This window comes from Bombina bombina, chromosome 7, assembly GCF_027579735.1.
Source record: "Bombina bombina isolate aBomBom1 chromosome 7, aBomBom1.pri, whole genome shotgun sequence".
NCBI lineage: Eukaryota > Metazoa > Chordata > Amphibia > Anura > Bombinatoridae > Bombina > Bombina bombina.
In genome coordinates, this window is record NC_069505.1 from 120,936,093 (window position 1) to 120,949,254 (window position 13,162).

At 38.1% G+C, this 13,162-nt stretch overlaps 1 protein-coding gene across 1 annotated transcript in view; it reads left to right on the top strand.

Moving 5' to 3' along the window:
- Positions 1-6,714: 6,714 nt before the first annotated feature.
- The window catches only part of SYT9 (synaptotagmin 9), a 366,314-nt gene continuing 359,866 nt past the window's right edge, over positions 6,715-13,162 (top strand). Inside the window, exon 1 of the mRNA XM_053720281.1 lies at positions 6,715-6,862. Within this exon, the coding sequence (XP_053576256.1) occupies positions 6,715-6,862 (148 nt within the window). The remainder of the gene's footprint in view (positions 6,863-13,162) is intronic.

The following is a 13,162-nucleotide window of genomic DNA, read 5'->3' on the forward strand; positions in this document are numbered from 1 at the left end:
ACAAAACATATTACAAAAATATTTACATAGGGTAGGGGAGGAGTTGAATATAATATGGCCATCAGGGCGCACTCACGCTCTTGTCCCTAAAATAGGGAGATGAATTTAGCAATAGATCAGAACTCTCATATAAGCAGAGCAAACGGATAATGGCTCCCATTAAAGTAACAGGCATCTCATATGGTATAGGAAGACACAGAGTTTACAAAAAGCAGTGCCAGTCCACCACAGTGTTCAGTTCATTGGGTTGCGTTGTATTCAAACAATGAATCTTGATTCTGTTTGAAGAAGGATATTGTTGAGGTCACCTCCACTTCTTAGTGGAGGGATGTGGTCAATTAGGATGAAACGCAAATCATTCACTGTGTGGCCAGCTTCTAAAAAGTGTCTAGCCACCGGTTGGTCACTTGTCTTATTCTTCAAGGCTATCTTAATAGCTGACCTATGATTTGCAAATCTTGTCCTGGAATCGTCAGTCGTTTTTCCGACATAGAAACGCCCGCAACAGCAATTGAAAAGGTATATCACATGTGTTGTAGTACACATGATAAAATGTTTAATCTTGAACCTCCTATTGGTGTGGGGATGGGCAAATGTTGTACCAGATAATATGGAACTACAGGTCGTACAGACCGTACACCTATAACAGCCATTCCGCTGTAACCAATTAGATGAGGTATAGCAGTGATCATTAAGGCATCCTTTAAACTCTTATTTCGTTTGTAGCCCACTCTGGGGTGGTCCCACTCATCAAATGGGAGGGAAGGATCGCTCTTGATATTATGCCAGTGTTGGTTAAGACTTGCGCCTATATTACTCATAGTGTAAGCTGTAGTGAAAGTCAATCTTTTTGTGTCACTTCCTTTTGTCATGCGGCCCCCAGGTTCTGAGTCAATGACCTGGCGCATGTTCTGGTCAATTAGGTGAGTGTTGTAGCCCGTCTGTTTAAATTTCTCAGCCATCGCTGTTAGTTGTGTCATCATGATTTCAGGTTCACTGTTATTCCTTGTCACCCTTAATAGTTGGGCTTTCGGAATTGCCCTTAGGAGACTAGTAGGATGGCTGCTACTCGCATGGAGCAATGAGTTCTGATCTGTGGGTTTACAGAACAAAGAAGTTCCCAGATGCTGCTGGCCTTTTTTAAAAATCCTTAAATCCAGGAATTCAATCGTTGTTTCTTGAATATTGAGTTTAAACTTCACTGGGTTGTCGAGTTTGTTTAACTGGTCAAACCAACTCTGTAGAGCCTCAGCAGTACCGCTCCAAATAATGAAGAGGTCGTCTATATAACGACGGTAAAACTTCACTTCAGATTTATCATAGATGCCCATGACGGATGTTTCATACTTATCCATAAATAAGTTGGCCAGGGACGGGGCCACATTTGAGCCCATAGCCGTTCCTGCTATTTGCTGATGAAATTAATTTTCAAATCTGAAGTAGTTCAGGCGCAAGCTTAGGTCCAGCAACTCTATGAGGAATTCTCTGGGAGGACCAACATAAGGATAGCGATCCAATGCCTCTGAAACACACGATTTGCCACTCTCATGGGGAATAATTGTATAGAGGCTATTAACATCGGCTGTAGCCAAAATCCAAGAATCCTCCACTTCTAACTCTGTTAAATCAAGTATTAGTTTAGATGAATCACGGAGATAGGACCGTATGTTCTTAACTAGTGGCTGGAGAAAGTGGTCTACAAACACTGCTAGTCTGGATGTAATGGAATTCCATGCAGAGACTATTGGTCTCCCAGGTGGTGTCATCATATCTTTGTGATTTTTGGGTAATGTATAGAGGATTGGGCAAGAGGGAAAATCCACTAACAAATATTTATTGGTGTTCTCATCAATCCAACCAGCTGTTAAGCCCTTTGTTACTACTTCTTTAATAATTGCTTTAAATTCAGCTGTTGGGTCGTGCTTCAGTGGCAGATAGGTATTCAGGTCGCTCAATTGTTGCAATATTTCACTCTGGTAATAGGAATAGCCAAGAACCACGACTGCTCCTACCTTATCCGCCGTTCTAATCACGATTTCTGGATCGGATGACAGGGACATTAAAGCTTGTTTTTCTTCTGCTGTTAAATTGTTACGATATTTCACGTGTTCTATTTTCATAATGTCCTGGGACACCAGTCGCATATATGTTCTGATACTAGAGTTCTGACTATGTGGATCAAACTCCGTAACCTCCTGATTGCTATGACTCCGTAACCTCCTGATTGCGCTGTTTATGCGCTGTGTTGATACGGGTTGTCTAGGCAATGGAGATGCCATGACATCTCTTCCTCGCTCCTCCTCACTTCCGGTATTCGGCGTGGTCGTTGCCATGATGCGTGGCTGTGTGTATACCTTACGCACTGATACAGAGTTCGCTTGAAGGTCAGTAAGATGTTTTAATTGTCAGGGAGGAAGCCATCTCAATGGCATGATAGGCTACAAGATTATAAATCGCATTGGTGATGTTATAAACCACAACTGGGTTGATGCATTGATATGTTTGCACCAGGTTTTAACCATTGAAGCACTGACACGTTTGTTACTTTGATGCCCTTTAACACTGTTTTATAATAATAAGCTTAGAATATGAAGCATATATATAATGTTTATTAACAATGAAGATTCCATATACTATTGGATTATTTTAGTAATATAGTGTTTTGTCACCTATTTTTATAATCACTGATTAGCTCTATGAATGTTTTTTAGCATTGTATATTGATTTGTCACTAATATCAATACTGACACTTTGTTTAGGTGGTTGCCTTGACTGCATTTTGGCGGTTTTTGGTCTTAATTGGGGGGAGGGGTTATCACTTTGTTTGCACTATAAATTGCATGTGTTGCCATTACACTTTGTCTGAGGAATGGGATACTCTATCTCTGAAACGATACAATAAATGTGTGTTTTTGAAGGAAAGACCAGTGAGTGCAAGTTCTTGTTACTTTTATTCATTGTTCACTAGCACCCTGGCAGGTTGACCTGGAAGTGAGAGTGCTCTTCTATGGGATTATATATATATATATATATATATATATATATATATATATATATATGTATGTATGTATGTATGTATGTGTGTGTGTATAAATATATATATATATATATATATATATATCACAATGCTTCCATGTAGATCCCCCCATAAAGAGGAGATTACATTTTATTAATATATGTGCTTCCATAACGTTATGGTATATATATATATATATATATATATATATATATATATATATATATGCCTTTAATGTAAGTTTCCAAATTTCACAACACATAATAATCTCACAAACTGTTACGTTTAAACATGATCTTTCAAATTGATGGTGAAAAATGTGTATTCAGTGTGGCTTTGTTGTTCAGAAGAATTTAAAATAGCAGCCCCTTTTCAATAAAAAGTACTAGCAAATTATGACAGAAAATGTGTTTCTTAACGTGTTAAAGATAGGCTGACCATATGTCCCGTTTTGAAAGGGACAGTACCGTTATTTTATGTTTCTTCCCCTGTCCCGTCGTTTCTTTAATAATATTCATTTTGTCCCGTTTTGAGGGTTATTAGACTGTGCGACCAGCGCAAGTGTCATTTCTTAGCACACATACCACTTACTAACATTTTTTAAACTCCCTGCCGGCACGAAGGGTAATTTTTTTTTAACTGCAGGGTTTGGGTTGGGTGGCCATGCCCACATGATCCCCAGCACCGCGTCTATGCCGCCCACACTCAAAATTAGGGGCGTGATCATTGAAAGCAAGTGACAGCAGGTCAGTACTCAGTCGTGAGCTGTCAGACTGAACTGAGGAGAGAAACTGGTCACAAGAGGGAAGTTAGAACTACTAGCTAGTGCCTAGTAAGGACAGGAGTCGGACTAGATCTGTCATCATCTGATGTGATGATCATCTGCCTCTGCCATCACCCAAATTAGTGGCTGACCATCACCAGAGAGATAATTCTTACCATCTTCTTGTGTCACAGTGTGAACATACAAACATAGTGATCAAGTAGATCAAATCTCTAAGTTCTGCAAGAAATGTGCATGGCCAAATTAAGACCAGTGTCTATGCCTGTCAATCAATTAAATTGTCATTAATTATGCTTATTATTATGCTGCTGCAGTGCTGGTTGTACAGACGTTATAAATAACAATTATCATTATCAAGTAACTATTTCCACATTTTTCTCAGTTTATCCACCATGTAACAATGATTTTGGGCAACTCAGCTAAGGATAATTGTTGGCTCAATAGTTTATATTCATGTCATAAAAGAACTTATGTTAAAATCTTACTTTTTTTTCCCTATGAATAAAGAATTTTAACCCTGTCCCGTTTTTGACATCTCAATGTCCCGTTTTTGTCTCAAGGAAATATGGTCAGCCTAGTTAAAGATGTTATCTGATAAAAAAATAACTATAACTGGTCTAATAGATTTAAAATCTGCAGTAACGGTAGATTATATGTGTGAAAATAACAATTTGTACAATTAAAACTAAATATCTTTCAAACTATCTGTGTATATCATTAATTAGCGATACGTTGTACTTTGGAAAGCAGTTCAGCACCACAGCTGTGGACAGCAACCTCAGAATACAGTAAAACCAGAGGATTGTTATAGTCAGTCTCCAATGTGCAGCTAATGGTAGTGGCTCTTGTTTCGTTTAAAATATCATCAGACAAAGTCTTCCAGATCTAGTGAGCTTAAGGCTGATCAAATTGGATAAAGCCATAAAAACAAAATATATTTGTGATGAAAGCTGTCATAGGGTAACGTATTCTCATTGCATTGCTTATTTCAGCTATAGTGTCATTATAATTATTTTCTGTATTTACCAAATAAACTTTTTCATAAATAAATCTGACATTAAATATAATGTTCATTTGGGGAAGCATGTAAAAACTCACATAAATTCACAACTTGTAAAAGGCAGTTGTAAATTCTAGAAAGTTTGAGCTGATGTGCTGAGAGAAAATACATAAATGTGTGAGTATGTGGGAGTAGAATATTTAACAAAATAAGAGATTATCTTTCATAAACCAGTATCTTAAAAGAGAACTTCGTGAAAAGATGATAGGAAATAACTTCAATATTGTATTGCTTATTAGAATAATACATAGTTAACATTAATCTTAAAATGAAATAAAAATCGATGTATAGCCTTCAATTATGTTAATCTTTTAGCTTAATCGTATTTTATAAAGTGGTTACATCGTGTAGAAAAAAACATATTCAAAGAAAAAAATAATTTGCATTAGCAGTGACTATAAAATATACGTTAATTTCATTTAAGCAAAATATTATTTTTTTTTAATTTAATTTCATAACTCAGCAGTAATGTTTGCTTTTGTGCTAAAATACAATGTATCAGCGCTGGTCATTTCCTTTATGTGTAGACAGACTGAATGCTAGAGCTGTCACAACATGCAACTGGTATCTAAAGTCACAAAGAACGTGAAAGTGCTGCCTCTGGGTTGGGAGTATCTCCCTGTGTATTCATCCTGTTCTTGTGCATATACCCCCCCCCCCCCCCATCATTGTCAGCTGCACATGAAGAGAACTAGCTCCACTACACTGCTCAGGGGGAGAAATGGAATGACAGTCTCACACAGTTATACCTCTCTAAGCTCACATAGCTGTAGGATCCAGCACCTACAAATGCTTCTAGACCTCGCTAAAAGTCTGGGGATTGCTTCCTGCGGTTCATCTTTTAAGGCAGATGACTTTCTTCTTCTCTGCACGTTATCTTCTGGAGTCTGTTCATTACCTTATATTTTAAAAGCTTTTTATTCATATTTTTCCTATTTGCTTTTGTGGGTTTGTTCTTTTATAAGTGATTCCTAGCTTTTTATGTCTGTTTGGATTTGATTTTTAGCCACTTTAGATTCTGCCTTTACTAAAAGGTGTTTTGTCTACAGAGTGTCCTTTTAAAGGTGCACTATCCGCGAAAGGTTTATCTTTTTGCAGGGAGAGGAACTATTCTTCTTAGATGCTGGCTTTTGGGGGAGCTGATTCACTTTTCTAAGGGCGGATCCCTTTAGAAGCTTGACCTCATTTGCAGATCCATTTAGAAACTTTAGAAATTTGCTTTAAAAAATCAGTCATTTGGGGGTTAATATAATCCAATTCTTATCCACAATCCATTTGCTCCAAGTCCCCTACTTATGCGTTACCTCCCTTATCCGCTCCTTAGGAGTCTTCTCTGTTGGGGGAGGAGATGAGCAGCTCCAGCAGACACTTTCTTTCTTTCCTTGGCAGCCTGAGAGGCGGAGCTGGTCCTCTCTGGGAAGTGAAGGTGATGATCGGGCTGGTTGATTTGTAACCGAGCTGCTCGTACAGACAGCTGCTGGTTTAGCTGTGCGCCCTGGGAATTACTGTGCGTACTTAGGGCCAAGGGACTGGGCTCTATGCCTGCCCGGGGTGGGGAGGGGGAACTGCAGGGCAGTCAACTCGGTAAAGCAGAGAGTGCTTGGAAGGGTTCAAAGCTCATGAAAAGATAGAGTGCAACTGACTGGATAAGGAGTTTCTTTAGGGCAAACAGGTTCAAGAAGAGCAGAACGCGCAAGGTTCGCAAGTTACTAAGATCCAAGTAGGGCAGAAACCCCTCTGCGGAGTAGAGAACTTAAAGCGAGACAGAAGGCAACTCATTGGGTAGATACCATCAGGATAGAGACATACCTACAGGGTACAGAGCTCTGGGCTGCACAAGGATGCTGGTAGGAAATGCCTGGAGTCAGAGATCATGAGACTTGTCTAAAAGCGGCCAAACTACTGGTGGATCTATGCTCCAGTGGGATCGTGGAAGACGAGGACTGCCTGGATTTCATTTACTATGTGAGGGACCAAAACAGACCTCGCCTGCCAGACTCAGGTAAAGTGCACCAAGATTGCTTGTCGTTTCTTAAGTCTCCCCCCCCCCCCACACACACTCACACAGACAGTTATATACTCATATATACTGAGATTAAACACATCTAATGTAAAGTGAACCTCACAAACTTAGATATGTACTACCATACAGACCGCACTTTAAACACCAAGATATGCACTGAGATTTACACTGCCATATTTATACGTTCTGAGCCTTACATAAATGTATTTAGCTATACACATCACATATGTACTGAACCTAACACACCCAGGTATACACTGCATCCTACACATATATAGGAGTGTTACATTTAACTTATGTACTGAGTCTTAAACACAGATATATATACTGACCCTTACCCACATGTTTGCTGTGCCTTCCACAAACAGATATATACACTGAGCCTTCAACAACCATATATACTGAGCCTTACCCACCCACATATGTACTGAATCCTAAATACTCATCTATACTGAGCCATACTTATTCTCCGATCTACCCACAAATTTACTTAACCTTAAAAATCTATGTATTAAATGAGTCTTAAATTCCCAGATATATACCAAAACTTGCATATTATTTTGCAAAGCCTTACACAGCCAGATATATACTGAGCTTTACACACCCATATATATTCCGAGCCATACAAATTCATATATATGCTGAACCTTGATAACCAAATATTTACTCAGCCTTACATATAGACTTATTAACTGAGCTTTAAATCAGTGATTTTCAACCTTTTTTTGCCGTGGCGCACTTTTTTACATAAAAAAATCCTGTGGCACACCACCATCCCAAAATTTAAAAAAATTACACTTGTAGCCTAATACAGTATATATATATATATATATATATATATATATAACAAGCAAAATTTAAAAAATATGTCACACTGTTGTCAGTCTGCCGCGGCACACCTGAGGATCTCTCACGGCACACTAGTGTGCCACGGCACACTGGTTGAAAAACACTGCTTTAAATAACTAGATCTATACATAGACTTACCTACATATCTGGTAAGCCATACACACCACAATATGTACTGAACCTTACACACCTACATACAGTATATACTGAGAGTTACATATATACCCACTAAACCTTAAACACTCAGATATATATACTGAGCTTTACACACCAGATATATACTGAGCCTTACACTTCACTTATGTACTGAGGCTTACACCCCCAAATATAGAGTGACTTTTACACCAGATATGAACCCAGATATCTATTGAGCCCTAATGAACCCAGATATCTACTGAACCACATTCAACCACATATCTACTGAACTTTGGACACCAAGATATCTACTGAGCCTTATGCCCCCAGATATCAACTGAGCTTTACCAACCAAGTTATTTACTGATTTGTTAAGCACCTAGATATCTTCTGAGCCTTAATCACCCAGATATCTCTCAAGACTTACACACCCAGATAACAAAATAACAGTAGGAGCATAACAGTTGCCTAATGTTGGTTTAAAATATGTGCACCTATAGACCAAAACAAGTCTACAATGATTGGTCAAAAAGTGTTCACAGTGCGTGATGTGAAAAGTAAGTTCTTTAAAATACTCCATCAAAGGCATCCACTCCTACAGAGGCTTGACATATACCACATCTTGAAAACAGAAAAAAACAAAGGAGGCACCTCATGGTGTAATATTTAAAGGGATAGGAAAGTCAAAATAAATCTCGCATGATTCAGATAGATCATGACATTTAAAGACACTTTTAAATTCACTTATAATTTCAAATGTGCTTTGTTCTCTTGGTATCCCTTGTTGAAAAAGAATACGCACATATCCTACACTAGTAGAAGCTAGCTGCTGATTGGTCCCTGCACACATTTGTCTCCTGTGATTGACTAACTAGTTGTGTTCAGCTAGCTGCCGGTAGTGCAATGCAGTTCTTTAAGCAAAGGATAACAAGAGAATTAAGGAAATTTGATAATAGAAGTAAATTGAAAAGTTGTTTAAAATTTTATGTTCTATCCAAATCATGATATAATTTTTGTTGGGTTTCCTGTCCATTTAACATCCAAAGCGTACACCTTAAACTTTAAAATCCAAAGTTGCAACTCACAAGTAATATAATTAAAGCACTATCATGAGTGGTAGTGATAAAAAAGCAGACCGGATCCTCAGAGAGTCGGGCAGACTCCCGTCACAGATCTCAAGCTCTCGTCACAGTGATGCTCGTATCAGCATGTAAATTGGTAGAAGACACAACAGGAGCATATGTGTTGAGTTCACAATAAAAGCATTTATTCAAACAAAGCTACGCGTTTCTCAGTGGTCAGCACTGTTTCTTCAGACTCTCACTACCAGTTTCCAAACATGTCCGGTATTCAGGTTCAGGCAACATGTGCAAACCACCTGTTGCATGAACCTGAATACCTGACATGTTTGGAAACTGGTAGTGAGAGTCTGAAAAAACAGTACTGAGCACTGAGAAATGCATTGTTTTGCATCTCTGGTGATAAGATCACATTTCATGTTTCATGTTCCTCCCTCTAGCCATGGGTGCTGTCATTATGGAACCTAGGTTACACTGCAGGTAGAGAGTTGCTGCACATGTGCAAACAGGTCAGCACTGGAATGTAGTGGAAGATACATTTCAACATGGCGGCACCGATGACTAGAGGGAGGTGGGGGAATAACCAACTATGCTTAGAAAATGTATAAAGAGTTTAATCTCCCGTTAACTATGTAATAGAAGTGACAGTCTAGTCAAAATGAAACTTTCACTATTCAGATGGGGCATCATTTCAAACAACTTTCAAATTTACTTTTATCATCAAATTTGCTTTGTTCTCTTGATATTTATTGTTAAGAGATAAACCTAGGTAGGCTCAAATGCTGATTTCTATGCCCTTGAAATCCGACTCTTATGTCATGGCATTTTGACAGTTTTTACAGCTAGACAGCGCTTGTTTGCATCTGCCAAATAGATAACATTGTGCTCACTCCCATGGAGTTACCTAGGAGTCAGCACTAATTTGCTAAAATGCAGTGTGTCAAAAAAATGAAATAAAGGGGCAGTCTGCAGAGGCTTAGATACAAGGTCATTACAGAGGTAAAAAGTATATTATTATAACTGTGTTGGTTATGCAAAACTGGGGAATGGGTAATAAAGGGATTATCTATCTTTTAAACAATAAAAATTCTGGAGTAGACTGTCCCTTAAAATACATAGCTTTGCTGTGTCACTTGTTATAAGGAATTGGAGCATTTCATTTATAACTATAATGACTGTTATGCCCAGTAAAACAATTTTGCAAGATATTTTTGTATTATTTTTTTCCCCCACACTTTTCCTGTAATGACACTGAACCTAAATTTTTTCTTTCATGATTTAGACAGAGCATGCAATTTTAAGAAACTTTATAATTTGCTCCTATTATCAAATTTTCTTCATTCTCTTGGGATCTTTATTTGAAAAGCAAGAATGTAAGTTTAGAAGCCGGACGATTTTTGGTGAACAACCTGGGTTGTTCTTGCTGATTGGTGGATAAATTCACCTACCAATAAACAAGTGCTGTCCAGGGTTTCTGAACCAAAAATTGGCTGGGTCCTTAGCTTAGATGACTTATTTTTCAAATAAAGATAACAAGAGAACGAAGAAAAATTAATAATAGGAGTAAAATAGAAAGTTGCTTAAAATTGCATGCTCTATCTGAATCATGAAATAAACAATTTGGGTTCAGTATCCCTTTAAGCCTAAAGATTGTGGATTTTCCGGTACTTAAAACTTAAAGAGCACATGACAGGCTGATATATCAATCTTTTGGAATGCAATTGTAATTACATGTCTTTACTGCCCCTTTAAGGGATGACTGCCAACTGGTTGATAAGCACATGTCACAAGCATATTAAAAATCTGAATCACAAATGTACATTTTTGGGTTTTATATCCCGTTAAGTGATGTTAAACTTGACACGTTTTAAAACCAGGTCCAGAATCTAAACAATATTTTAGATGGACTTTAATTGATCACTTCTAATAAAGATGCGCTGTAACTTATTTTTTAATCTAGCTGTGCTATTCTAATACGCACTGGCCGCCCACATTAAAACTTTTTTGGTTTGCTAACGTTTTGAACATCAGAGCTCTAGCCGTATGGCACTTTTTTTTTGTAGCTAGAGCACTGATTGGAGAACAGTTCAAAGTTTTATCTCACAAAAAAAAAAGAGTTTTGAAGTGGGCGGCTGGAGCGTAGGGTATTACAATGGCACGGCTAGATTAAAAAGTATGTTACATTGCATCTCCATTAGAAGTGAACAGTTAAAGTCCCTGTAAAATATTGCTTCTATTACGGACCTGATTTTTAAACATGTAAAGTTTACCAACACTTTAACACTTTAGAGCATTATTATAGGTCATTGTTGCTTGCAAATAACCTCCCAAAGGGGTAAAACACTTATAGTTAAAGTTTGTTCTAAAGTAACAATGAACTTCAACTCCAGACAGCGTATGTTGTCCACCTGCAGCGATGTCCAGCAGACACGATTTGCTACAGAGAATCATGTCCATTCGACATTTGAAAAATGGAGCTCTATGACTGCACACATGATTGTCTTTCGCTAGGGGTCAGCTTAGTTTTTGCTGTGCATTGATTGGCCCCTTTGCAATAGTTACATACAAAAGGGATGATCACAATCCTGCAGAAAAATATCTAATGATTTTTAATGGTCAATGCTGATTTTTGTAGATACATGATTATATAGTTATATGTAAACATTAGCGCAATAAGGAAATGTACTAGTGTTTTATGTTCCTTTGTGACTTGGTTACCCAGAGGGCTAATATATAGTCATGAATAAGTACAGAGATAAAGTAGTGAGTTTGCTCATTCACAACAGTGTAAATAAATGTTTAGTGAATCATTTGCATTGATTAACAGAGGAATTGAAGAGATTTTAATTCCTACAAAATCTAAGGGTCTTGCTCACCAAGAGACACTCTGAACCATGAGCACCTAGATACTAGATGTGGGCACAATTACGTATTTGTTTCAATAGCGTATGGCGAATATGGCAGCGGCTTTTGGATACTTTCAGTGCAAGGTTTATTAATTTGCAAGTGCAAATCCGGAAAATATTCTAAAACAAATGCCACAGTTTTGACCATGTCTACTAGATATACATTAAGCTGTATCCTGAACACACCAAGAGATATAATACACTTAGATCTGCACATTAAAGTGCCGTAAAACATATTGAGATCTCTGCATATTCTAAAAGGGCTAATTATGTAAAAATAGTTTGCATAAAACATTTTTTTTAAATTGCTGGCAAGTATTTTAAAATAATTTTCAAAAATAATCCAAATTAGTTACATGGTCATGCTGTCTGGAGAAGTCTGATCCACCCCCCTTATAAGTGTTTAGCTACAGAAACACAGGCATTGTATTTCACAGCAGCTTATTTGCTTCTAGGCATGCTCCAGCCGATGAGTGTCTACTTCTGCATTCTACCAAATACAGATATAGATACAGCCATAGAAGGAATTGTGTGGGGGGAGTTAGAGCTGTACAATTTGGAAACTGCAGTATAAATTTGCAGGTAAAGTAATTAAAGTACATATTATTATATTTTGTCTCTATCCCAACTTGTTTTATATCCCTTTAAAATGGCATTGTAGTACAAAGATGACCTGCTCTAATTTGTTAGGACATGTAAATGTTGTCTTACTCACCCTGTAACTCACAAATGGGTTAAACACACAGGTAAAGTCCCACTTGGGCATTCAACACAGCTGGTAATTAATGGGGATATGAGCTCACTGCTGCTGATTGGATCACTGGTTGGTTCTTGCTTGGGACCAGCAGTTCTCTGCACCTCCTAAATAGGACTTTATCTGTTTAACCCCCATTCAGGGCTTAAATGCAGTGTTTCAGAGTGAGAAGTGCAAAAATTGCATAACAAATCAGTGTGTATTTTTTCTACTACAATGTCCCTTTATGCTCTGTAAACACCAAGGGATTGATTTATGAAAGTGCGAGCGGGCATGATACGATGTAGCGTATCATGTCTGCCGCACATCGATAAATGCAGACAGCAAACGCTGTCAGCATTTATCAGTGCACAAGCAGTTCTTGTGAACTGCTTGTGCAATGCTGCCCCTCTGCAGATTTGCGGCCAATTGGGCGGATTGATGTCCGCAGCCTCAGAGCAGGAGGACAAGTTATGGAGGAGCGGTCTTTAGACCGCTGCTTCATAACTGCTGTTTCCGGCGAGCCTGAAGGCTCGCACGGAAACAGGGACATCAAGCTTCATTCAGAGCTTTATAA